At 39.6% G+C, this 26,615-nt stretch overlaps 1 protein-coding gene across 2 annotated transcripts in view; it reads right to left on the bottom strand.

Moving 5' to 3' along the window:
* slc35f4 (solute carrier family 35 member F4) overlaps positions 1–26,615 on the bottom strand; it is a 58,836-nt gene that overhangs the window by 5,802 nt on the left and 26,419 nt on the right. Inside the window, exons 1-2 of one of the 2 annotated variants that reach the window (XM_004917223.4) lie at positions 11,308–11,916; positions 2,078–2,372 (exon numbers count right to left, since the gene is read on the bottom strand). In XM_004917223.4, coding sequence (XP_004917280.1) covers positions 2,078–2,372; positions 11,308–11,383 — 371 coding nt within the window. In that variant the 5' untranslated portion in view covers positions 11,384–11,916. Of the gene's footprint in view, positions 1–2,077; positions 2,373–11,307; positions 11,917–26,615 lie in introns of those variants that run through there. The other variant, XM_002933728.3, reaches the window with a different exon arrangement.

The raw sequence follows: 26,615 nt of genomic DNA, 5'->3' as shown, positions 1-26,615 counted from the left end.
AATACATAGAGGCCCAAACAGTCCCTCCACCAGCCCAATAAATAGTGATTGTCTGTGACATCTTACAGCAGCCCCTCTGGCATTTGCCGGTATCTACAGATTGCCTGTCTGAGCCTGACAAACAGCCTTACGTGCTTTATGCACAAATTCACTTAATCATAAGGTTAGTGCTCAAGTCATAGGCTTAAGTGCATCTGTGCACAAAACGTGTAAAGCTGTTTGTGTACCTTAAGTTTTTGTCATAATGTAACATAAACTTTTATTTGTACATCTGTTAGGGGGACCTGTGTTTGCCTGCTGTTATCTATTGTTATGTTACATTACAACCTCAAGGTGAAGGTCTGGGAAATGTGCACCTGGATCCATGTCTCTACCCAGGGTCGGATTTGGCTGGCAGGACACCAGGAAATAATCTGGTGAGCTCCGGACCTTGTGGACCTGGCGACCCAGGCCAGATCCCTGCCAGCAACTTAGGCCCTCCACCCTTACCCCCTATGAATTTGATGCAAGTAAAAGAACACGACACAGTGTGCGCATGGGTGGAGGGCAGAGGAGACACATCTGTGGCTAGAGGAGTTTGTGATTGGGGAGGGGGCCCCCAAAGAGGCAGACACTGTCTGCACACTGCATCTTGTAATACAACCATACCTTGGATATAAGTTGTCTTGCACCCTTTAATGCTCATGCACTACTGTCTTTTGCTTGCAGAGGTATCAGTTGCTATACATAACAAACAGCAAGCTTAAGCCCTTGAATAAACTTCTAACAGGTTACTGTTTATGCGTTAATATGGAACATCAAATACAACCATTAGCCAGGATTTAATTGCAATACAAACATTTACATAAATGGAAAAAGGATATTCTCTTAGGAATCTCAGAATGTCTGCTTGGTTTGTATCTGGTATCATTCCTCGGTGGCTTGAAAGTCCCTACATTAGTTAATATTGACACTGTATTGTGTGGTATACACAGGCCAATGAACATTAGCAGTGCAAATATGCAGTGTCTTGCTGCCAACACCTGGGCTAAAGACTACCATTTACAAGTTACCTGTCCATTTAGGTTAGTGGGCTATGAGCCTGTTCACCAACTGCCTCCTACAGCAATTAATACTTTGCTTAAATAACAAGGAAAGTGTACACGGCATGTAGGTGGTATCTTACAGCTCATGCCAATGCACCCCAATCTGATGAACTTGTTCATACACTCTGTTCTCGTGTTCTTTGATTTTGACCCTCTATACTGACTATTGTGCCATGTTGGCAGGGCATGAGCTGTAAGCACTAGCTTTCTTGGACAGAGGGCAAGTGCATTAAAGACAGTAGTATAAAAGTATTATTTGGTACCGGGGAATATCTATGCTAGCATTCAGTAACTTTTATGGTATCCCTGTGCATTAACTATCCAGCTACAAAAAAATTCTGAGCAAGGAAAAAAATACAGTGAATAAAAGAAAACACACATGAAGTGAAGCTTTGTAAAGTTGTGACCCTACAGCTATGATTGATCAATAGGAGGCCTGCAGGTTCACTATTCCTTAAATATATACTAAAATCATCTAACCATTGTTACTCAATGTAATGTTCCTTTTGTGTGTTTTTCTGCTTTATCCCACCAAAGGCCCTTTATCCTAGCAACTGTCCTTTCTCAGGGAAGCATTAACTACAGGGCAGACCCACTGTAGAAAGAGGACCATCATTAAGCCCTGGAAGTCGCTGATACTGAAAGCAAACGGCTGGACCAACCCTCTTATTATGTAAAAGTTTTGCTTTTGTGCTAATGTACCAAAACGAATGTGCGCGTCCGTATGGAAACTATAATTGTGCTAAATAATGTTTGTGTTTTATGCTTTTTGTAAATCATGTCTGCATGACTAATAGCAGTGCAGATCACAGTTTCCCTAGCCTTCTAAAGAATGGGTATATATTCTAATCTATCTATTTTTGACCCCAGATCCTTAATCTACCCTAGAACCAGCCCTCGCTGTGTCATTTTAAATCACTATGCATTCTTCATAAATGCTCTTTGAATGCGACTCATAAATCCATTTTTTGAGTGAGCACAGAAAGACCCACCTGATCTTCTGTAACATGGTTTGCTTTTCTTGTGCCATTGCAAAATGTCCTGAATAATACACCGGGAAAAACATTATGTTCCAGTTTGTTGAAAACCAGGTCATGAAAAAGGGGCAGTAAAAGTTCTTGTAAGTAATTTTGATAATCTGCGTGGTTCCGACCCAAGAGGATGACACTGACAGAATTATTAGAAATCCCCAGACAAATTTAAGAAAAGTGGAGGTACATGACTGGCAGCGGGACTTTTCAGCATCTTCTGTGCTGTTTTCCGTATTGGATTGCAGCCCATCTCCTCCTAAAAATAACAGAAAAAAGGTTTTTACAACATTTCATGAAAAGTTTATTTTCAAAATGAATGTTATCATTAAATATATGTAATCTAAAAAAAGAATAGGCATATTGGCCCAGTCAGTACATGACATGCAAGTACCTGTGCAAAAGTAATGCTTATCATTTCTGCCAGCTGACATAGTGCCAGTTGCAAGTATGATACCCCAGAGCACACGGCAGGATAAAACTCTATGGTAACTGCATGTATAATACCTCTGTCTTGTTTTTGTGCAACATTTGCAGCTGTTGGTTTGTGGAGCCTTGCCAAGCCTTCATTAAAGGCTGGTGGCAGACATACTGTATCTTCAAGTGTGGGAATACAGGGGTATGGGAGATAGCTCTCAGTACAAGTGAGGGAATACAGGGGTAGGGGGGATAGCTCTCAGTACAAGTGAGGGAATACAGGGTTATGGGAGATAGCTCTCAGTACAAGTGAGGGAATACAGGGGTATGGGAGATAGCTCTCAGTACAAGTGAGGGAATACAGGGGTAGGGGAGATAGCTCTCAGTACAAGTGAGGAAATACAGGGGTAGGGGAGATAGCTCTCAGTACAAGTGAGGGAATACAGGGTTATGGGAGATAGCTCTCAGTACAAGTGAGGGAATACAGGGGTAGGGGAGATAGCTCTCAGTACAAGTGAGGGAATACAGGGGTATGGGAGATAGCTCTCAGTACAAGTGAGGGAATACAGGGGTATGGGAGATAGCTCTTAGTACAAGTGAGGGAATACAGGGGTAGGGGAGATAGCTCTCAGTACAAGTGAGGGAATACAGGGGTAGGGGAGATAGCTCTCAGTACAAATGAGGGAATACAGGGGTAGGGGAGATAGCTCTCAGTACAAGTGAGGGAATACAGGGGTAGGGGAGATAGCTCTCAGTACAAGTGAGGGAATACAGGGGTATGGGAGATAGCTCTCAGTACAAGTGAGGGAATACAGGGGTATGGGAGATAGCTCTCAGTACAAATGAGGGAATACAGGGGTAGGGGAGATAGCTCTCAGTACAAGTGAGGGAATACAGGGGTATGGGAGATAGCTCTCAGTACAAGTGAGGGAATACAGGGTTATGGGAGATAGCTCTCAGTACAAGTGAGGGAATACAGGGTTATGGGAGATAGCTCTCAGTACAAATGAGGGAATACAGGGTTATGGGAGATAGCTCTCAGTACAAGTGAGGGAATACAGGGGTAGGGAAGATAGCTCTCAGTACAAATGAGGGAATACAGGGGTATGGGAGATAGCTCTCAGTACAAGTGAGGGAATACAGGGGTATGGGAGATAGCTCTCAGTACAAGTGAGGGAATACAGGGGTATGGGAGATAGCTCTCAGTACAAGTGAGGGAATACAGGGGTATGGGCGATAGCTCTTAGTACAAGTGGGGGAATACAGGGTTATAGGAGATAGCTCTCAGTACCAGTGAGGGAATACAGGGTTATGGGCAGGGCCGCCATCAGGGGGGTACAGGGGGGACAATCGTCCCGGGCCCCGTGAGTTTTGGCTCTTAAGGGGGGGCCCGGCTCTACTGCACTCACCTTTAGCCGGGCCCCACTGCTGTCAGCAGCTAAACCTAGGATCTTCCTTTACCCAAGATCGTTGCACTGCCTGCCCCCAGAACTGCTTGCCCGGCCCGCCCCAGCCCGGATTGGCCCGGCCCGCCCCCATCCGATTGGCCCAGCCAGCAGCAGCCCGAATTGGCCCAGCCCCCCCCAACCCGATTGGCCCAGTCCGCCCCCAACCCGATTGGCCCAGCCAGCAGCAGCCCGGATTGGCCCAGTTCACCCCCAGCCCGGATTGCCCAGAACTCTGCAGCCTGGATTGGCCCAGCCCTCCCCCATAGAGAAAAGTATGGGAAAAACAAGGAATGGGTAAGAAAAAGTGTTTGGCAGAAAAATATGGTGAATGGGAGAGTGAAGAGATTGGGAGAAACAGAAAGGGAGAGTATGTAGAGAAAAACAAAGAAGTTAGGAAAGGTGGGTGATCCACTAGCAGAGATGACAGTGTGAAATATGGACAAAAAGTTTAAAAGAGATGAAAAGTAGTATAAGAGCTGAAATGCTGGAAGAAGAAAAAACATAGGAAAATGTAAGAAAACAGGAGAGAAAAACAAAGCAGAAATCAGAGAACAGCAAAATCAAAAAGAGAAAGTAAGCAGAATTTTGCACTTGCACATTTTCTATATATCCAAGCCTTATGTTGCTTGTGTAGCAGTGGCGCAGCAGTATAGGGGTACATAGCAAGGCAGCAGTGGCGCAGCAGTATAAGTGTACATTTTTTATTATCTGCAGTTTGAGTTTTTTGTGTTGTCGCCCACGTAGCCAACAGTTCCCCCAGTCTCCCCTTGTGCCATAATTATTAGCACTGCTGTTGTCACGTCTCCCTCTTGTTGGTTACACGGTACCCATGGTCACCAATATGTGTTCTGGTTTTTAACCATTAGGCCTCTGGGGGGCCCTGATAATTTTGTTGTACGGGGCCCCGTGATTTCTGATGGCAGCCCTGGTTATGGGCGATAGCTCTTAGTACAAGTGGGGGAATACAGGGTTATGGGAGATAGCTCTTAGTACTAGTTGATCCAGGGATTGGTCCGATTGCCATCTTGGAGTCAGGAAGGAATTTTTTTCCCCTCTGTGGCAAATTAGAGAGGCTTCAGATGGGGTTTTTTGCCTTCCTCTGGATCATCTAGAAGTTAGGTAGGTTATATATAGGTATTATGGTTGAACATGATGAACGTACGTCTTTTTTCAACCTAACTTACTATGTTATTATGTTACTAAATGGACTGAATATGTATTGCTACAAATGTATAGCTTTAGCTGAACCAATGCAATATTTATGGGGGGATTTGAATGATTAACTATTATATTATATTCCACAGGAGAAATACAAAAGAATAAGCCTTTCAGCCATATTATATGCCCTCTTGCATATGCAGCCATTCATTCACCACTCACATTATGGTGGCCATAGTAAAATGTTACTGCCACCTGTATACATGCTTTGTCATTTTATAGCCAAAGTATAATTTAAAAAATGATGCAAATGATGCATGTGTATGAGCACTTAGCCCATACACATGCGCTTAAATATAACTATCCAGTTAAAGTGGTGTTCTGTGCAAAAGATTAGAGGGCATCCCTCTCTATTTCACTTTGAATCTGGATTTTTATTTCTCATTATGTACACACATTTGCATTGCCCTGCTTATTCTTCTTTTGGTATACCCTATAATTAGTTTTGAGATGCCTCTATGTAAATCGAATGTATAGCAACGTTACTAACAGGACTCACCTGTAGTCAACTAACTAATAAAAGTAACTTATTGTGCCATAATGTAAGTCTTATTGTACACCAAGCAAGTGTTTTCTTGTATAAATCTGTCAGAAGCCTTCAAAAAAGGTATTGGCATATAATATTTTATCAGTCTGCTGAGATAACTATTCATGTAGAGCAGTGTAATAGCGAGCCAACCTACCTGCCAGACTAAGCATTCTCTTGGGCTAAAAGTAAAGTTTTCTCTTGGATTACAATGAGCATTCTATACTGAGGAAACCATGGCCTACTTTACATGCACATTTAAACTGTCAGCTACCCACTCAAAATGTGTTACAGGTATAGGACCCATTATCCAGAATGCTCGGGACCAAGGGTATTCCGGATAAGGGGTCTTTCCATAATTTGGATCTCCATACCTTAAGTCTACTAAAAAATTAATAAAACATCAATTAAACCCAATAGGATTGTTTTGCATCCAATAAGGATTATTTATATCTTAGTTGGGATCAATTACAAGGTTCTGTTTTATTATTACAGAGAAAAAGGAAATCAGGTTTAAAATTCTGAATTATTTGATTAAAATGGAGTCTATGGGAGACGGGCTTTCCGTAATTCGGAGCTTTCTGGATAACGGGTTTCCGGATAAGGGGTCCGATACCTGTACTACCAAAGCTACAGAAAGCAAGTATAGGATCCCTTATACAGAAAGTTTTGAATTACTGAAAGGCCATCTCCCATAGCATCCATTTTAAGCAAATAATTCTCATTTTAATAATTAAATTCTCATTTTAGCTTGTACTTGATGGTGGCTAAGCTGCATAAATCCATATTGGAGGAAAAACAATCCTATTGGGTTTATTTAATGTTTGAATTATTTTTTAGTAGACATAAGCTATGGAGATCCAAGTACAGAAATATTTCTTTATAAGTATTTTTTTGTGTTTAATCAGACAAAATATTTTGTAACAACATTCCAGGATTACAGTAATTATAACCATTGCAAGGCAAGCATTCCCCAAAGCACTGATGGCAATTAATGGTAATAGCTATATCTCCTTGCCCATACTGGGAGTCAGATTCCCAGGACTGCATACAGCAGAGCAAGTGTGAAATGCACAATCTCACCTTGGAATCAGCTGGCACAAATTCCTTACAGCAAAGGCCATTTTCATTACAGTTATATATGTGTGTGAAAAAAATATTTTGAAATATATCTATAAATATATTATCTTGCCTTTTTTCTTATTGTGTTTAAACCATTAGTGAATCTTTATTACAAAGTTCTAGCAAAAGTGTTTCTTGGTTCACTCCTTTGTGAAATACAGATAATTTCGAATTAAGACATGTTTATAATATTTATTTTTTAAGCCCATATTATCAAGTAAAAAAAAGTCACTGTTTTTCACATCAGGGACAGTTTTATGCGTATGATTTGTTAAACTACCATTTAACTAACATTTAGGTGCTGCAATTAAAGTGGTTTTTGAGCAAATATAACTGTTAGAATGGAGCTGACCATAAAGTACAGTCAAGCTGAATTTGCTTCCCCTTCCAGTCAAATAAAAATATCATGTTTTTTAACAATGCCACATTTTCTATAATACACACTAATTGTACCTTATATGTAAATTCTTTAAGAGTATTTTTATTTTCTGGTGTTACTGAGCCTTTAAAATTCCAGACTGGAGAGGGTGCACTGACTAAAAATAGTTTGCAAGTTACCTTAGAAATAATATTTAAAGTCAATATGCTTTTAGTACCATTGGTCTTCCAGATTTAATTAGTGGGCTATATATGGTCCATTTTTATTGGGCATAATGCACAGTCTTTATGGTAGGTAAATAAAAGTTGCTTGTAGTTCTCTATAATCTCAGGGTTTCATAATTCATTACTGGTTTGGCAGTGTATCTAATGGAAATACTGATATAATGCCATAAACAAACAGCCATGGTGCCATGCCCTGCGCATCAGTACCACTCATTCCTCAGCCCTTCCCGCAGCCAGATGGACATCCAAGGAATGGAAGAGCATTGTTTCCCCCTCTGGCAGGGAAAGGCTGATGATTTAAGACAATGCAGACAGTGCAGTAATCTTTCAGCTCTCTCACTTGCTGATGTTGCTAGAAACCCTACGGGAATGTCATTCCTTGCTCTTGAAACAGTAAATTTGAAGTATGTGTCTTGAAAGAAGAAATGAGCGAACGTGCCCTGTCTCATCTCTGAATGCCAGACTGCTGTACTAGCTGATGTATGGCTTACATGGATAAATCCACATATGAAATGCACATGGTTGTCCTTATTGCTATCTTTAATGGAGTTCCATCATTTATAATCTGTTATATATATAGCTCTCCAGCTGTTACTAAACTACAACTTCCGGCATCCCCCATCAGCTTACAAATGTTGAATTTTCTTGGAGCTGTAATTCAACAACTTGAAGCTGGACTTGGGTCAGTCCTGTTACTGGCAGAAACCCATCAGAGCCCATTAGGACATCTGATGATGCAGAGCCCATCCACCCTTGTGTGTTGCTGACACCCTATTTACCATCTCTAGAGCAGGGTTTGAAGTCTGAAGTCTGGTTTGTCAATGGGTGCACAGGTAACATTCAGCTACCACTGCAAAAAAAGAAAACTGTTAAAAAAACATCTTGCCATACCTTATCCACTTTCTACTGTTCCATATAGAGTGCAGAGGAGCTGCCCTTATGTTTTCCCCTGCAGGGCAGCTCTGATATTTCATATACAATTATGCAACCAAAACAAAAGAATAAGTGAACAAAAAAAGGTTTAAATATTGAAACACTGTCCCTCCAGTATGCAGTACAGGTATGGGATCCCTTATCCGGAAACCCATTATCCAGAAAGTCTCTTATAGACTCCATTATAAGCAAATAATTCTAATTTTTAAATATGATTTCCATTTTATCTCTTATAATAAAATAGTACCTTGTACTTGATCCTAACTAAGATATAATTAATCCTTATTGGAGGCAAAACAAGCCTATTGGGTTTATTCAATATTTAAATAATTTTTAATAGACTTAAGTTATGGAGATCCAAATTACGGAAAGATACCTTATCTGGAAAATCCCAGGTCCCGAGCATTCTGGATAACAGGACCCATACCTGTACTTGTAACAAGTTTTAGTCAGTATGCAGTGCTGCACAAGTTTAATTTTGCAGTGACAATTGCATGTAACTAGCCATACACACACCCTGGGATCAAGTATGGCTGCTGAACAAGTACATCTGCCACAATCTGGTCATAATTGTATCAGGAAAGACTCTGATTGTTTTGGTCAGTCTCTTTTGGCCAATACATAGGTAGCGTAGTTTTGTGTAATATGAACACTTTGACCAGGCAGATCCGGTATATGTTTGGCACATCCAATACCATGCCAAACCTTATGGTAACCTTATCATATTAGGCTACACCCAACTTTCCCAGGTACCTGGGAGCAATGAATTTGCTGTGAATTATATCCTACACAGTGCTTAGTCATGATGTACCTATGTTAAAAAATGAGGATATTAAAAGTCACCTTGGGGTTCCATGACCTGTATAAAAGCACTCAGGCCAAAGGGGCATGGAACTCCTTGTTGACTTATAATATCTTTATATTTTACTATAGGGGAACCATTTTTGACTATATAAATGATGTTACATTTATAGTTTATCAAGTGACATGCACATAATATTCCAATAAGTGCTCTTGTCAGAATAACGCCCATAGGAAAGCTGCTGAGTGTTGATATGGACACCAGGATTTTCTTGCATGGCGCTGTGGCAAGCACAATGCTTTACTATGGACACAGCAGTGGCAACAGCATCCATAGCTAAGCTCACAGCAAAACAGTGAGTCTGACACTCAACTGGTGCCTATTGCAAGACCTGTTGTTTCCGCTAGCCACACCTGTCCTGTGCCACCAGGAGCAATAGGAATAAGACAGGGATCTTGTTGTTCCCCAGACACCCCATCTCCCCAAACTAAAAATAGAAAGAAATAAATTGTGCATATAAAAGGTTTTCGGATAAAGAAAGTTAATAGAGCTCCCCAATCCCCCATTCCCCCCATTTCTTTCCACAGCAGCACAGAGTGACTGTATCCCTAGAACTCATCACTGCTACAACTGAAAAGGCTATGTGAAGTCACTGTGTGCTTTTATATAGTCACAGAACTCCTTGGTGACTTCTAATAGCATTAAAACTTACAGTAGGGAGAATGTCCACTCCCCTTCCATCAGCTACACACCCCGTATAATAATCACACTCAGCACACAAGCAGTTCTATTTCTGTAATAATGTCTGGAGAAATATATTTCTCTCTGTTTATAAGTCCCTTGGTCACCTTTTGGTTTTTAATTCTGTTCCCTGCACCATTCTGATTTGTGCTGCCTTTAAATGCACAAGCGGCGAGTAATGTTATGCGTTGTTCCTACAGTTAAATACAGGCTATTTTCCTCTTTCAGCCATTAGGGCTGACGTCAAGTTTTTGTCACCAGAGACAAGACTTGAATTTTCCCAAAGCGGTTAAAGCAGCCTGATTGCAACACAAAGCAGTTTAATAGAACAGACTCTCCTTTACCCTTGCCATTAAGTGAAGCACTGTATATATCTATCTCTCAGCTAAATGTCTACCTGATACATTGCAATATATTACCCTGTATTGAAACTGAAAGCAGGACTGGTTGTAGGGCAGGGTAGAAAGATAGTTGCCTTGGGGTCCTTGGCCAGGAATACATATCCTTAACCACAAATACAAATGATGGAATAGGACATTTTGCAGTTTTGTTAGATATACTTAGAAATAACAAAAGCAGGTAAAACTCCAGTATTACAAGCTAAGCAGCCCTGAGAGCCTTTGGCTGAGGGGGCTACTGGTTTGGAGCAGAAGTGGAGAAATAGCTGGAAGGCTGCAGATTGGCTATTTGCTCTTAAAAGTTTCCCCCCTTAAACTGAAGCCCCTAGTTTTCCTGCATTTCCCCTCCTCCCCCTCAACACTCTCCCAGGAATATGTGATTATTCTGTTCACAAATGAAATAGTTTTATGATGGGCTTTTGAATCCATTAGTCACCCTTTGCCAAATTGTATTAGATGCTGTACCTAATGAAGACTTTTTTGGTATTGTTGATTAACCTCAAATACATCAGAAAGCGCTAAAGGAGTCTGCAATCAAATGTCATATGCCTACATACCTACCCAACATAATGTCCTTCTCAGTAATCCCTCTGGGACATAAGAGGTTAAAGCAAACACACATACAACCCCACTATACAAGTTCTACAATATATTCACACAAGGTCAGAATGATAAGTCAAACTCACAAGGCAAACTCACTGGAGAGGCAAAGCTGTACAGAAGGGGTGATTGATACATGCAGCAGCATTCTGGCAGATGTGGTGAGAATGAATTGAGTTAAATCAAGTAAAATAAGCATGCAAAAGATTGCAAATGAAAAATGGACTTCTCAGTAAGCGATCTAGATGGGCCATCTGGTTATTCCATTTCATGGTGTAAATCTCCATGAAAAAGTAAATGTTCATCTCAGGCAGGTAAAAGGGCTGTGCAGCCAGAGAAGTTGAGAGGAGGATCCCCCTAGCCATGCAGGAAGGGAAAGCATTTACCGTCTATGATAGCGGCGTGCAGTTCTGACACACTGAAGGAGGATGCAGGGGCCACTTTGGCTGAGTGTTTCTTCATCCTGTGGGATAAGTTTGCTGCTGCTGCTGCTGCTGGATTCACACGCTTGGTTGCACTCCTCTCACAGCCCAGGTGCCGTCTCTCATCCTGTACTGTGTGCAGTCACTGCCTCGTACCTGGCTGTCATTTCAGTTCTCCGGCGGTGGCGGCGGCAAGCTAGGAGCCCTCATTTGCTGTTTCCCTGGGAAACCATTTGCAACACATTCAAACAATGCCTGACCTATGCCAGCACTTACCAGCGTTCAATTGTGGGGCTCGGCAGCTAATGTGCGAGGCGGACTAAGCAATGCCCCCTCTCCTCGGCCAGATAATGCAGCCTGTCTGGGTGGCAGGGCTGGCGGTACATAAACATTCAGAGCATGTTGGCAAACAATAAAAGGACTGTCCTTGGTGCAGTATAAATACCTTCCATTCTTCTCTGAGTCACAACACTGTTTGCATTTATTTTGAAAGTATCATTTGCTTGACAGGAGTTGTGCTGGCCAACAGACTGCCCTAGGGATCTTATTTTGCCCCCAAGGGAGCAGCAACTCCCAGCACCTCCTGCAAACTAGCATCATTTGCTGGAACAATGATGAGCCTCAGGGAAATCTTTGGCTCCTGGTTTTCAGGACAATTTCAGCTGTTGCAAGGATCCCTACATGTGTTAAAGAAAAACTGCTCAAGGATAAGGGATCTTAGTTTATTATTACAGGATATTAAAGGAAATCATGGTTTATAAGATGATTTATTTGATTAAAATGGATTCTATGTGAGATGGCCTTCTCATACTTCGGAGGTTTCTGGATATTGGGTTTCTGAATAGCGATGAGCGAATTTTTTCGCCAGGCATGGATTCACAGCGAATTTCTGCATTTCGCCATCAGCGACTTGTTTCGCGAAACTTCCATGAAAATTCTCTGTGGAAAAATTCGTTGCACTGAATTTTTTTAGTTGCTTGTCAAATTGCACGCGGTCTCATCAAAAAAGGCATGGCCGCATCAAAAAAAGGTGCAGGCGACAAACGTGCAAATTTTTCGCCGTTTCGGAAATTTTCTTGCTGTTTCGCTAATTTTTTGGCGAAGCGAAACAGGACAGATTCGCTCATCACTATTTCTGGATAACAGATTCCATAACCTTACAAGTATGGGATCTGCTTTCTGGATAAGGGGTTTGACTGTAATTTGGATCCCATACATTAAGGGACAGATTTACCAAAACATTTCTCATTTTTTTAACTTTAAAAATGTCTTTCTACTAAACAAATGATAGAGCTTTGCAAAAGTAATACGCTGATACTTATTTGAGAAAATAATGATGCTAGGGGTTTAACCACATTATGATCATGTTGTTATTAATGGCTATTGAGAATTTTTGTATGGGGAACTAATGTTCTGTTAAAATAAAAATACATTTTAGAGAGAAAAAATGAAAGAAAACCCTTTCTGATATATAGCACATATATTCCTCTTACCAGAAAGAAAACAGGGACCTAACTATTCTATGTGTACTTCAGACACTATTTTGGGTTTGAGCATTGTGGGCAGTTTAGCCGACATGCAGAAAATGTACACATGTAGGGAAAGTCACAGCTGTGGCATGCCATACTGCAAACCTAAAGGCCACCATGGAGGAACAGGAAAATAATTTAAAGCAGAACAGAAAATGGCAGTTGGTGAGATGTTGGGAGCTGGACTTGCAGTTGGCCATAGGTTGCCTGACCCTTGTTCAGCACATTCTAAGCTAGGCCACCTTGCACACATATGCGCTTACTTATCAATTTTCGAGTTTGTGAATTTGAGATTGTTTTTCTGAAATGAATAAACACTCGCATATCAAATGCTCTCTTATTTATGAATTAAGAACATTCAATCGAATTGAAAATAATACCTCAAAGTTTACCAACTCGAAAAACTCAAAATATTTGAGTTTAAAATATGGCTTGACTTTTCCTATGACAACTCCCATTGACTTCTATGGAATGGCAAATTTTTACATTCAAGTTTTTGGATTTTTTGCACGTTGATAAATCTCCCCCTTAGACTGCTCCTTATTCCTAAATCCAAGGTCAGACTAGAGCTGGCCAAAACCCTAACTTATACAACTACATTTAAAGCATGTTATTGACCCATAGTACTCCCTCCTAACTCTGTTCCCAATGAACTACCCGTGGTAGGTTGGGGAACCACTAATATATAAATGTTTACTAACTAAGCCTTTTATTAGAAGAATGTGTTCCATGGGTTTTATGGAGCCCAACAAAAGCAGATGAGTGATCCATTTGTATGTCTAGCGCAGAAACCAAGTGAAGCATTTCCAATTATATTCTGTCTTCCATTAGGGCTCTTTATTTTCTGGTAATTTTGTTTCAATTGTCTACGTTAATTGCTTCATGCTAATGATAGCATTAGTTTTATTTTGCAATCAGTATGGAAATTTAAAAAACATTTTCCTTCTGTGGCATCTGTAATTTTGTAAAAAGCATTTTATTACTATTTAAGCAACATAACATTTTTATTTGTCTGCCCCTGTATTGCCAAATAATACATGGCACAACACAGATCAAAGGGCAGCGTGGAAATGTAATCACATGGCAATGGCAGTGAGGTCCTTGACAACTGGCACCATGAATTTTATAACATGCTGTAGGCAAAGTGCAGTTCCATTAAAGGAGAAGGAAAGGCTAATAAAGAGTTAATCTCAAGCTGCAGGCATACCTTCAGTTCTCTAAATAGTGCCCTTAAGTCTCCCCATATTTCTCCCGTTCAGATGATCAGAAGCCTCATAGGGAAAAAAAAAACGCTGAGCTCTGTAAAGAAAGTTCCCATAATGCCTCGCTCCTGGACCAAGACCAAGACTGGTGCACATGCTCGGTTAGTTAGACTATGAGGAAGCTTCCTGCTGATTGGCTCAGATCCACATTCCTAAGGGGGGAGGGAGTACTTAGCATTCTTGAGGGATGGGGAGCAGGAGAGGGGAGAGAGGAGAGAGCTGCCTGTCTCTGGCACAGGAAAACAAACCGACAACAAATCCTGTTTCTTTTGAAAGAAAACTCACTGCAGCATTTCTGTAAGTGCTTATGCCTGTATTTACTTATACCTTTCTGATAAAGCTTACTTAGTTTTTACCTTTCCTTCTTCTTTAAGAGAGTTGCTGGTTGTGTCCACAAAAATTGTGTTTTTTCTCAAAATTATATTTTTCTCACTACACTTGGGGACGTAAAGAAGCCTTAATATATTGTCAGTCACATCTTTAACAGACTGATCCATACCTTACCCACCTATAGACCACACTTCACATGTAGCAGTGTCACAACTAGCCAAACACAATATTAGGTGGCAATTAGCCATGCAGGATTTTAATTGAAAATATTCCCAGCAACCCTAGCTACAACAGTACTACTTAACTAGAGAGGTACATTTCCTGAAGAAAATGTGAGTGGTGCTTGCCGTGGCAAAATTCGTGCCCCAATATTACAATGTTTCCTTCAGTTTGGTTAATTGCCCCCTGCTGGGGCAATTAACCGCCCACCCTCTAGAAAAGTCATTGCACCCCATTCCCGAATAAGCCGCACGGTTTGACACCTCATTCATGGGTCTACGACAAACTAGTTATTTGCCAAAATCCCCATTATAAGTCAATGGGGCAAATTTGGGGACCTCTCTTGCCCCGGGGGTAAAACTTATACCCTTGTGCGGGGTATCTTCTGACACAGGTTGCAAACCTCTTCAAATGTGGTAAATTTCACGTTTTGAAAAAATTCCCTCTCTGCTCTACAATCCGTCAAAGTTGGCCTCAATGTTAAGTCTATGGGATTTTTGGGCCAGTTAATTGCCCCCTGCAGAAAAGACATAGCACCCCATTCCCGAATAGGCCGCACGATTTGACACCTCACTCATGGGTCTACGACAAACCGTGCGGGACAAGTTCCGTGCCGAACGTTTGTACGGAAGAATAATAAGGGCTCTGGTACACGGGGAGATTAGTCGCCCGCGGCAAAACTCCCTGCTCGCGGGCGACTAATCTCCCCGAGTGCCATCCCGCCGGCGACTTATATGTTCGCCGGTGGGATGGCAGGGGGAAGGCAACTCGGGGAGATTAGTCACCCGCGAACAGGGAGTTTTGCCGCGGGCGACTAATCTCCCCGTGTACCAGAGCCCTAATAAGCCTGTGAGATAATAGAAGTGATGCTTTGCAAGCACCACTAATTATGTAAGCCAAGAACAAAAAGATAACAGAGGTTAAGTCAACAGGAGAAGGATGAACTTGGTACTTTTACAATATCTAGTTGTAAATATGTATATGCTACAACTCTACTCTATAATCATGTTTGAAGGTGGAAATTTGATTCATCTTGTTATGTTATGAGATTATGTACTGTTTGATTAAAAAAAAAGTGGGAGGAGGTCAATGATTTGTTGCCTGGTAGCAATTAGGTCCTGGGGAGAAAGCACCCAGAAGGAAATCAAGTTGCAGAATCCATCTGACTAACAGTCCCTGAGCTCTCAGAACACTGCACATTTAGTTGGGTCTGATGGAAAGTCTAGGTGCTGCCTGAGCACCCACCCCACCACTTTGCTATGACATTACTATTGCCCTGTGTCCATCTCTATTCAGCCCTTTTTTATAGGAGCATGACTACTACTCCACCCCCCCCCCCCCTTTGTGATGTCAGAGATGGGCTGGGTGCAAGTCTATAAATAAAGAGGTGGATTGCCAGGTCAGGTTGGGAGCAGGTGGTTAGGATTGTGTTCGGCTTGACTTTGTCAATCTACATATCACTAATGGGCAGGTTTGTGCTGTTGTTACAACCCAATGGTTGGGGATTCGGGAGAAATTTTCCATAAAGCAGCACAAAAGGCAACTTTTATTAGCATATTCCTTCTGTTTTTAGAGTTGTCTAACGCAATGGCAAATACCTCATCTTGACTAAATATGTCCCCTTTAACCTCTCTATCCCCCACTAGATCCAAGGGTACAGGCAAATAAGATAATATGAAATGTAGTAAATGGCTAAAATAACATTCTATATTCTATGCAAAATAATAGTACATTTTGTGTTTCAGTTTACTGCATAATGATTTCTGTTATTTTATTTGTTTTCATGTTGACACAGCAATTAGATATTATTAGTGGCTCAATCTAAAATCTGAGCTGGAAGACTACATCAAAAATCTTGCAAAGCATTAGAAGAACTATAGGCATAGTCTACCTTATTTGTATTTATTTAATTTTTTTGCTTTATGATGGTCGTTCTTTTGCAAGAATTGTCCCAGTTCATGTCTTATTACTCCATAACACTAATAATGCCCTATCAGTGCTAGTAAGAATGTTGCTGTTGTTTAGATGTGTTGGAAACATTGTGTTTCATGTTTTTTTCATTTGGTCTGTGAAAGTAAAACAGGACAATAACCCCATATAAAAAGATAACAGTTAATATGGCACCTAAGGTGGGAAGTAATGAGGCAGTAGACACAGCAGTTGTGTATATATGCCCAGTAGGGATCCTGAGCATGCAGAGTTTTATAATATATGTGTAAAACATTTACTCCTTTACTAAACAAGTGTAAGATGCAAAATACTTGGCAAAATGACAATTTTATTAACCACATTGCAACACTTTTATCCAAAATTTCACAATGTTGAAGGCCCAAGTAATTGTGCTGGTTAGTACATTCGAGACCTGTGTCTTCAAAGGACCCATACTGCACGTGGATCTAAACACTTCATTTGTGTGTGATTTAACTGGCATAAATATGAGCCCTTATAGACGCCACACACAAATGGAGCCCTGTACTTAAACAGGTGGTCAAGGCATCTATTAGGTGCAGGGCACCCTTGCACATTGCATCACATCCATCAAAGTCAGTGTAAACTGCATACTAGCTCAAGTAGCTAGCATAGATAAGTTAAGTAGTTGCAAGCTTGATATAAACAAGCCCTTGATCTAACTGTGAGCCAAATATATTCTTGATGCACTATGAATGGAGCCAGATAGAAAAATATTAAACTCAAATAAGAACAATATTTTTTGCACTAATGTTGCATACTACATTGCCCTCTAGAATTATATCCTACCTGCAACCTACAAGCATCTGTTGAACTGACTGGACATCTCTAGCTATGGACATCAGAATATGTACTTATTCTAATGTATTGATCATCTGTCCAGTAATAAGACATCTTTGCTTGGTAGTCAAGCTTTGGCCACAACAGAACATAGACCCTTTCCTTTTTTTCTATAAAAGACAATGAATGTACTAGAGGACAACCCAGATGAGCTGTCCATGTGAACTTAGTTATAGGCTTATTCTTTTTTTTTGGTTATTTAAGGTTCATTAGCTCCTGAATAAATTGACATTAGTGTTGTGTTTTTATTCTTTTAATTATTATCATGTATTAATAAAGCAAATACTGACTGATACACAAAAAGAATAGGGTCCTGTTGCCCTTGTAATGGTGTGGGGAGGAGAAGATCAAGAGTCAGCAAAGTGGCAATGAGCATTGCACTTAGCAGGTGGCAGTGACCTCAGAATGCCAACCTAGATGATAGGAAAAGTCTCTTTAAAAAGTGTTTTAAGCATTCATTATATTGAAAGCTCCACTGGGGCTGGAAGTGAAGTTTATGATAAATAATGTTTGTAGCATGCAGACACTTTATAAAGTATTATAAGTATCCCAGAAGCTATAGTACTACCTCTCACAGTATTCTACCAACCATGTAGAAATTGTACTTGAGCTGGATAGCCACAGGCCAAGGGTCCATAATTATATATAACATTTCAGAGGGTGAACAGGAAAAACTAATATCATGTGGTTTATTCTACCAAGACTCCATTATAAAAATCTGGAAATTGAACCTGGTGGGTTTTTCTTAGAATTAAATGTGGCACATTGTTGGAAATCAGCCATCATGAACAGGAGCTAATTCAATCTCATTGTATCATTCTGAAAATATGCATTGTGCTTTAATGCCTTGGGGTTGTTGGAAAAACTTTCATTTCCCAGAAATGATTCTATAATTAAAACAGTTCTTCATAGTGCCCCTGTACCTGACTTGTAAAGGGGGGATATATGTCTTTGTCAGTTTGCAAAACACTAGTAAATTGGTAGAAGTCATATGTTTTTGAATATTTGAAAAATTAAAAGATTGAATTGTTTTAGGTAGAACAAAGGAACACTGGGGCTCTTGTAACCCGCTGATATCATTTTTGGAATTTAATTAGCTCTTATTAGTAGAACACCAATATTATTCACCCTACATACCAGTGATAACACACAGCAGCGTTTGATTAAGGGGGGATTAATTATGACTCAAGTGACTCTCAACAAGCAAGGTATTAATACAAGAGCAAAATTCAATAATTCCCCATAATTAAACACATTTCAAGTGTTTTTCTGATTTTTACATGTTCTCTGAGTATTTTGTATTCACTACTGATATTCTGAGAAAAAAGAACAACCTAAGAAATAAAAGAACAAAATTAATTTTACTATCCCAGGGCTGAAAACTGTTAGCTAGGGCGTACACGGGAAATTATAGCCAGGAGATTAATAAGCAGGTATTATTGCTCAATGTACTTTAATTGACATTAATGTAGAAGGGCATGGGTTATTTAGTGCATGGATCCCTATCTGCAAACCTGCATGTATACATATGGGTGGGAGCTATTAAACTGCTTTTATTAACAGAGGTATTCTCCATAGTCTGCAATGACAACAGTAACTCCAGTGACTATGAAATTTTTGATTTTCCACCAGCCGTCTATAAAATAGAAGCCGTTTATAAAATAACATGTAAAACAGGAGGAGGGCAGGTCACAAAACAAGTGTCAGTTTTACTCTGGAGTAGTAACCCATAGCAACCAATTGGAATCTTGCTTTCATTAGTCCCAGTGCAGTTGAGCAGACAGAGCTTTTTGCTGATTGGATTGACTTTTTTTTTTTTTTTTTTTTCAAACAAGTTATTGACTTTTGTATAACAAACATAATAAACATTTACAATGACCCACAGTTGTGATAGTAAATCTTTTGCTGCATCTTCTGCTACATTTATTGTCAGTATAAAGTCAGTTTATTGTCAGTATAGAAGCATCCACTTGGTGGGGGGTAGGGTTAGGGGATATGGAAAAAAAGAGAAAAATAAAGTGGAGGTCCCTATTTTTAATTAATGGTATATTTATGGTATATATATTTTTTTGACAACCTGACACCAGTGTTTAACTGTGGGGACTTGAATGCAGTTCCTGTGTAAGAAAAATGGTTATCTTAGCAGTTGTAGTATAAGTAAGTGCTCTTAGGTTTTGAGAGGCAGATATTTTCATGCTAGAATGCAAGCAATGTCCTGCATAATATATCTAATACAACTGACAGGGATTTGAGGTTTTGCTATTAATTAGAAAATGCCCTATGTTGGGATTCAGGAATGTCAAAGTGGGCAGACATGGATCTAGCTGAAGGAGGATGCTAGTAAGTAGATATCATGTAGCACCACAACTTATAGGTGCTTGATATTCTAGCTCTACAATATTATGACTGTATTTAGATTTCCAAAATAATATACATCTTTATAGAATTATTGAACATGAAAAAAGCTGCTGTCTCATTAGGAACTCTAAAGATCCCACTGTATGCTTGCACATTCCAGATACAGTGCGAGTCCCCTGAGTGCCGTCTGTTCGAACTTGGCACGATAGTTAATCAACTGGGGACAGATGCTTAAGTGGCATGCAATTTGCACAGAAACAGATGCAATATGCGCAGCCTAGTTTACCATGTAGAGACAGTAATTAACACCTTGTTCTCCAGAGATGTCTGGCAGCTAAATGCTCAGTCTAAATAACAAATCCGTTCCTGATGTTCAGCCCAGTGAAGGAGTTACCCAATGACGTGTAAACTCCATCTCCTGATTAACATGGTCATAAAAGCTAGACTTTAACTTTCACAGACTAAAGGTGGCCATACACGCACCGATATTATCGTACGAAACCTCGTTTCGTACGATAATCGGTGCGTGTATGGTATGTCAGCGAGCCGACCGATGTCGCAGGAAGCTGCTGAAATCGGTCGGCTCGTCGATCGGCCAGGTTAGAAAATTTTGATCGGGCGCCATAGAAGGCGCCTGACCAAAATTCTCCCTTCAGAGCTGAATCGGCAGAAGGAGGTAGAAATCCTATTGTTTCTACCTCCTTACCTGCCGATTCAGCCCTGAATGGTGTGTGGCGGATCTGACGATGTTTCGTGCGACCGATGGTCGTACGAAACATCGTCGGATCGCCACGTGTATGGCCAGCTTTAGCCATTTAATTTGCTTGATAAAGCATTACTGTGCATGTTCAGAAAATCATCTATGCTGTATAAATAGGTTATGTAATAAAAAGGTAAAGTTGGTCACTGGTCTAGTTACCTATAGCAACCAATGAGCAGGTAGCATTTACTGGTCAGAATTTTAAAAAGCAAGCATTGTATTGGTTACTATGGATTACTTAACCTGGACAAACCTTTCAGTACTTTTGTTTTTAAGGAACTTTTCCTGGAGTTTGGGTCCTGTAGCCCTGTCATGTGTGGCATTAGACTTGGCAATACTAAAGGTAACGTAAAGGTAACTAACAGTAACACCAATATAATGGATATGCCTACCTTCCACAAAGAATGCCTGACCTGAATGGGGTGCAGGCAATTTCTCCCAACCATATCATATAGACCTAACCCAACAGCTACAGATACTGTATATCTGAGAGGGATTAAATCCTTACAAAAAAATAAACTAATCCATCAGTGTATCAGGCTTTAATTGCTGATTGCTGTATGATTAAAATGAATAAGTTTCTGTGAGTTTGTCCCGCCTGAGCTGATTTAACAAATACACTGCAAGCTGCTTGAAGCTGATCTGTGGCAAGCCACTCCATTGAGACTACAGATGATAGACACTGTGTACAATTTCAAAGTCAGTTTATCTGAAGTGGGATCTCCTAGGGATGGAAGTAGGTTTAAATATGCTGTCAGACTGTTCTTTATTCATACTAACAACCAGCTGATATGTTTTCTCCTTGGATTTCCAATTGTAAAAAAGAGTAAAGAAGGGGTTCTTGTTACTTGAGAAAATAAGCAAACTAGAATGGGGTTTTTCTTGCAGCAACATGAATACCATTTAACTCATAATGTGACAGTGTTTGCTCTTTGTTTATTATCTGTTATTTGTATAGTGACTACACATTAATTAAGCAGCACTTTACAGAGATTATACCATTCACATTCAGGTGGCCATACACATTAAGACAAATACGAGCAGATCTTTCTTCCGACATGCCCACCTAAGGTGGCCCTAGGGCCAAACAATCAAATTACAATGATGGGTATAGTAGCCATTGGACAAGGACCACAACAACAAGCTAATACTGTCCCCGATCTAAGGGGGAAATCAAACCTGGCCGATCAACATCTGGCAGATTTTCAGCCAGAAATAGGTTGTGTAGGCCTCATAGGGGTCGCCATACAGGTGCAGAGAAGCTGCTGAATTGGTATGAAGGACTTAAATCTGCCCCTGTATGGCCACCTGCCCCAGTGGAGCTTATAGTTTAAGGTCCCTCCCAAATTCTATGTGGTCAATTTTATCAGAAGCCAATAAACCTGCCTGTATGTGTTCGGAGTGAGAAACCGGGGGTCCCAGAGCTAATCCATGCATATAAAGGGGGGGAACATACAAACCTCTTGCAGACAATGCCCATGTCATAAGTTATAAACTGTAAAACTCATTGATCAAATGCTTTTTACGTAAAGAAGCTTTTTGGATTTACTAGTTGGACAGTATTAGCCCCTGGGGTTTAATGAGTTCTCTGTAAGTAAGCAGTATTTTTTTAAATCAAGCAGATGAATAATCTATGTGTTTTTTTCTGGTATGGGTTGTACTGCACTATACAGTATGATGATCACAATATTTTCTTATGTATAATATTCATTTTTATAATTGTTCCAAAATAGACCAATTATACACAATGGGGCTTTGGTAAGGAGTTTTATCTTATACATCTTATATATATCTGTCAGTGTGGTGCTGTTGGTTATGCCTATATTATTGGAAGTGCTAAAATTTATTACTATGTGCAACGTTGGGAATTCTTTATAGGTTTGTAATTTATGGCACACTGTCATTTTAAAACATAATGGTCACCTTATGATTTAACTGGTAGGCAAACTGTGATATGAATGGTATACATATTTGTTATAACTGGCGTCTAAACAATAGGTTTTAAATACTTTTTAATTACATTTTAGTATTTTAGTACTGCTATTTTATGCGGTCCAACTAATTTTGGATAATTACCACATACCTATTCCTATTAACTTTTTCATTGGTCTTCATTTTTTTTTAAATACTTTTTGAATGATTTGCCCCCTTCTTCTGTCTCTTTCCAGCTTTCAAATGAGATGGCAGCCAGAAAAAAATACTATTGCTCTGTGTAACAATTTTGGTGGCTACTATTTATTAATTATCTTTTTATTTTGAGCCATCTCCTATTCATATTCCAATCTCTCATTCAAATCACTTCCTAGTTGCTAGGGTAAATTGAACCCTAGCAACCAGATATCTGCTGAAATTTCAAACAGGAGAACTGCCAAACAAAAAGCTAAATAATTCAAAAGCCATAAGAAAGAAAAAAAAATGAGGACCAATTACAAATTGGCTCAGAATATCACATCATATTAAGACTTCTCAGAGAAGTTGACAATACAAGGTTGATTATTAATCAGTTGTGATGTAGAATGTGCCAGCTTCCATGTAATGTGAATCTGAATTAATCAGCTTGTACTGTGACATTTAAATTCTATGTATACAGTATACAGTGAGTCGGCCCCTAAGCTCAGTAAGTGACAGCAGCACAGAGCATGTGCATTGAACCAGCAGAAAAGAAGATGGGGAGCTACTGGGGGATCTGCCCTGTTAAAGGGCTGTGGTGACATTGGTCTTGCAAAGAGGTCCATAAGGTAAAGTAGTACTTTTTATCCTAATTCTTTGTTGACATTCTTTACCTTTAATGTAAATGTATACTTTAAAAAAAACAGCTAAAAATTAAGAGTAGAAATCATTATTTAAGATGTGCTATTTATAAACCATAAGTATCAGATTTATTATTATTCGTACATGATCACTCATTAAAGAATAGCGCTAAGTGCAAATCATTTTCTGATCAGGCATTTCATGTCCGAATACTTTTGAAAAACACTATTTGATTTCTATGTATAATCATTTTAATCTGTCACGGTATGGCGTGTGATTACATTTACCACTAGGTGGACTTGTTGCTTCGTTTTTGATTTTAGCTCATGATGTGAGTCAGCACATAGAGAGAGAGAGCAATAAATATAGTAGAACGACAATGTCTAATGGAGCTTCACTGTAAGCTGTCTGAAGGGCAGGCCCAGCACTGTGTTTCCATACCAGGTACAAGAAGCTTGCTGATCCATTCCAGCTTTGGTCCGCAGGGCAATTCATTCCGGTATCCCGGTAAAATGTACATTTTCACAAAGTGTTAAATCCTGCAGAATTTTGCATATCTTATTCTCAACAAATGTAACTCTTGTTGTACCATGTGAAATACATATCATATTTTTAAGACTGTTAAATAATACAGGGCCACCTTTTTATGTTTACACAAAATAAACATTCTCTTCAATGATACATGATGTGGCTGATAAACCTGTTTTTTTTACCAGCAAACAGAAGATTAAAGTGAAATCAGTTCTCCAGACTAACGCAACATACATTATATTCCAAAACACGTGCAATTCCATTTAATCAGTTTCTTCAGCCCAGAAACACAGCAATGTCTGCTTCCAAAGCCCTCCCTTCTGCAACATCCCTTTAGCCAATCACCATGGCAGGAACATAATTGTGTGCACCTGTAATTTGTCATCATATATCCTCAATGGATTGTCACCCTACAAACATTAACATGATCCATTATGGTTGCCACATCTCTTTAGAAGTGGTTGGAGACAGAGCAAACAGAAAATTCACTCCATTTTATGTTGAAAAAGAAAATGTATTGACTGTTGAAATGCTACTGTGGCTGCAGTCACCTCCAAAAACACTTTTAACATGAGAAAAAAAATATAGCAATATTAAAAGCATGAAATATTTGTGTTGTTCACCTTTCAGTTAACTTAATGCATGATACAGAGAGTAATGTTCTGAAATTTTCAATTGATCTACATTCTCTCTTAATAGAAAACAATTAAATATTTGCTTACAACTAGTGATGGGAGAAATTTTTCATCAGACATGGATTAGCAGCAAATTTCCACGTTTCACCATTGGAAAAATTCGCCAGGCGACCAATAATTGTTGCGCACGTTATTTGACATATTCCGCAGTGTTGTACAATAAATGGCAACTGGTGATAACTGGTGATGGGGTAAGTGACGAGTGGGATATGGGGGAATACATGCCGAGGACTCGAGAGCCTGGACTAGGGGTAGGCAGACAGAAGAGCGCCCCCTCCACCATTTCACACTAGGCACGTTCCTCTTCTGCCCCTAGGTATAATCTACCTACTCTGGCAGCCATGCAGACAATGGTACAATTTGCAATTGGCCTTTATTTTTATTTTCTTCTTGAAAAGAAGGTCTGAATAAAAAGATACATAATAAAAATCTGAAGGACAATAAAAATGCACCCTCTAGAAGAGTCAATGTATAGGAATAGGTGTGGAGGGTGGCAGATATTAGTCTTCCAGAAGTGTTATGGAGATCATGGAGAAGAGCAATGTTTTGGCAGGACTTAGAAGTAAATGGTCATTTTCAATATTGAACTGAGACCCAAAAATCAGCATTTGTCATCAAGAGCACAGTTCACAGGCAAATCCCAGCAAACATATAGAGCTTGAGCTACTGTACCAAAAGTATGGGAAGCTGTGGCTTTTACAATCAGAGCTTTGAAGGGGTTTTATATAGTGAATTGTTCAATATTATCACAGTTAGTATTGTGTGTGAAGTGAAGAGACCTGCTGCAATGTTTTAAGTACAGGGCAGGAAGTGCAGATTACATGTTAGCTTGTGCTTGTTTTTTTTATATTGGTTCTTGCTGTGTACTTAACAAATGACTCCTTACTTGATGGTAACAAAGCTACATTGACATAATGGTAGTAAAACCATTCTGCTGGGTTTATTCAATGTTTAAAAGATTTTCAGTAAGGTATGGTGATCCAAATTAGGGGAAAGCCTCTTATCAGAAAAACCCCAGGTCCCCAGCATTCTGAATTATAGATCCCCATAACTGTACATATAAAACCAATAGAAAACTAGAGAGTGGCAGGACTGGACAGAAGAGACTTTTGAATCATTATTGCTTAGGGAAAGTCTGTTACTGTTGAAGAAAAATGATCAAGAACAAGGCTATTCAATGGGAAGCGTGTACACCAGAATTGGCCCTACAACCTGAAGTAGAGCTCCATGGTATCCAGTGCAATTTTATATTATGGGCTCTGAACACGTGTTATTGTGTTTCACCGGCCTACTATATATAAAATAATTGGACAGTGCTGCTCTAGGGAAATTCTGCAAAATGTCAAGCTTTCTTATACACAGACAAAATATATGGTGCTGCTTCATAACAAACTGTACACTAGCTGATGCCTTTTAGATTACAGGGCAGATTTTCATTAACTATAATTAATGTATAATATCAGCTATGGGCATGCAGCAGAACCTAAAACAGAGCCATATATTCTAGGATATTATTTTATTCGCTTTCCTGCATCAAGCTAATTGTGTTGCTATGCAAAATCATATAATGGAATTCTGACTGAGCCATTTTCCCTTCCATAATTTGTACTCACAAAAAATGACTGTATATGTGGCTGTTATGGGTTTCTTTGTTATACTGAACAGTGGAGAAGACTGAAAAGAGTTTTGGAAGAATTAGTTTACTGCCTGTTAAAAAAACAGAACAGAAAATTCCTACTATTTCAAGCAGCTATTACATTTAAATGGTGTTAAGGTAGGAAATGGTTCCATAAATACAGCAAATGTTATTGCTCATCTCATTATAGCAACATGGGTTTGAACATTGCAGCTCCCTTAAGCTAAGCAGGACTTCACAGGAATTCAGCTTTTCGTGTACTCTACAATCAAACATCTGAATTCCCCAAAGAACAACTAAATGACAGTAATTTACAAAAAGGTACATTTGTTTGTAAGAGAGAATTGGTTTATTATAGTTCATTTATATTTCATTTCAATGCCACCATGTTGC

Source organism: Xenopus tropicalis, chromosome 8, assembly GCF_000004195.4.
Source record: "Xenopus tropicalis strain Nigerian chromosome 8, UCB_Xtro_10.0, whole genome shotgun sequence".
NCBI classification, from domain to species: domain Eukaryota; kingdom Metazoa; phylum Chordata; class Amphibia; order Anura; family Pipidae; genus Xenopus; species Xenopus tropicalis.
Note: the sequence above shows the minus strand (reverse complement) of the source record. Positions and strands in the feature narration are given on the sequence as shown.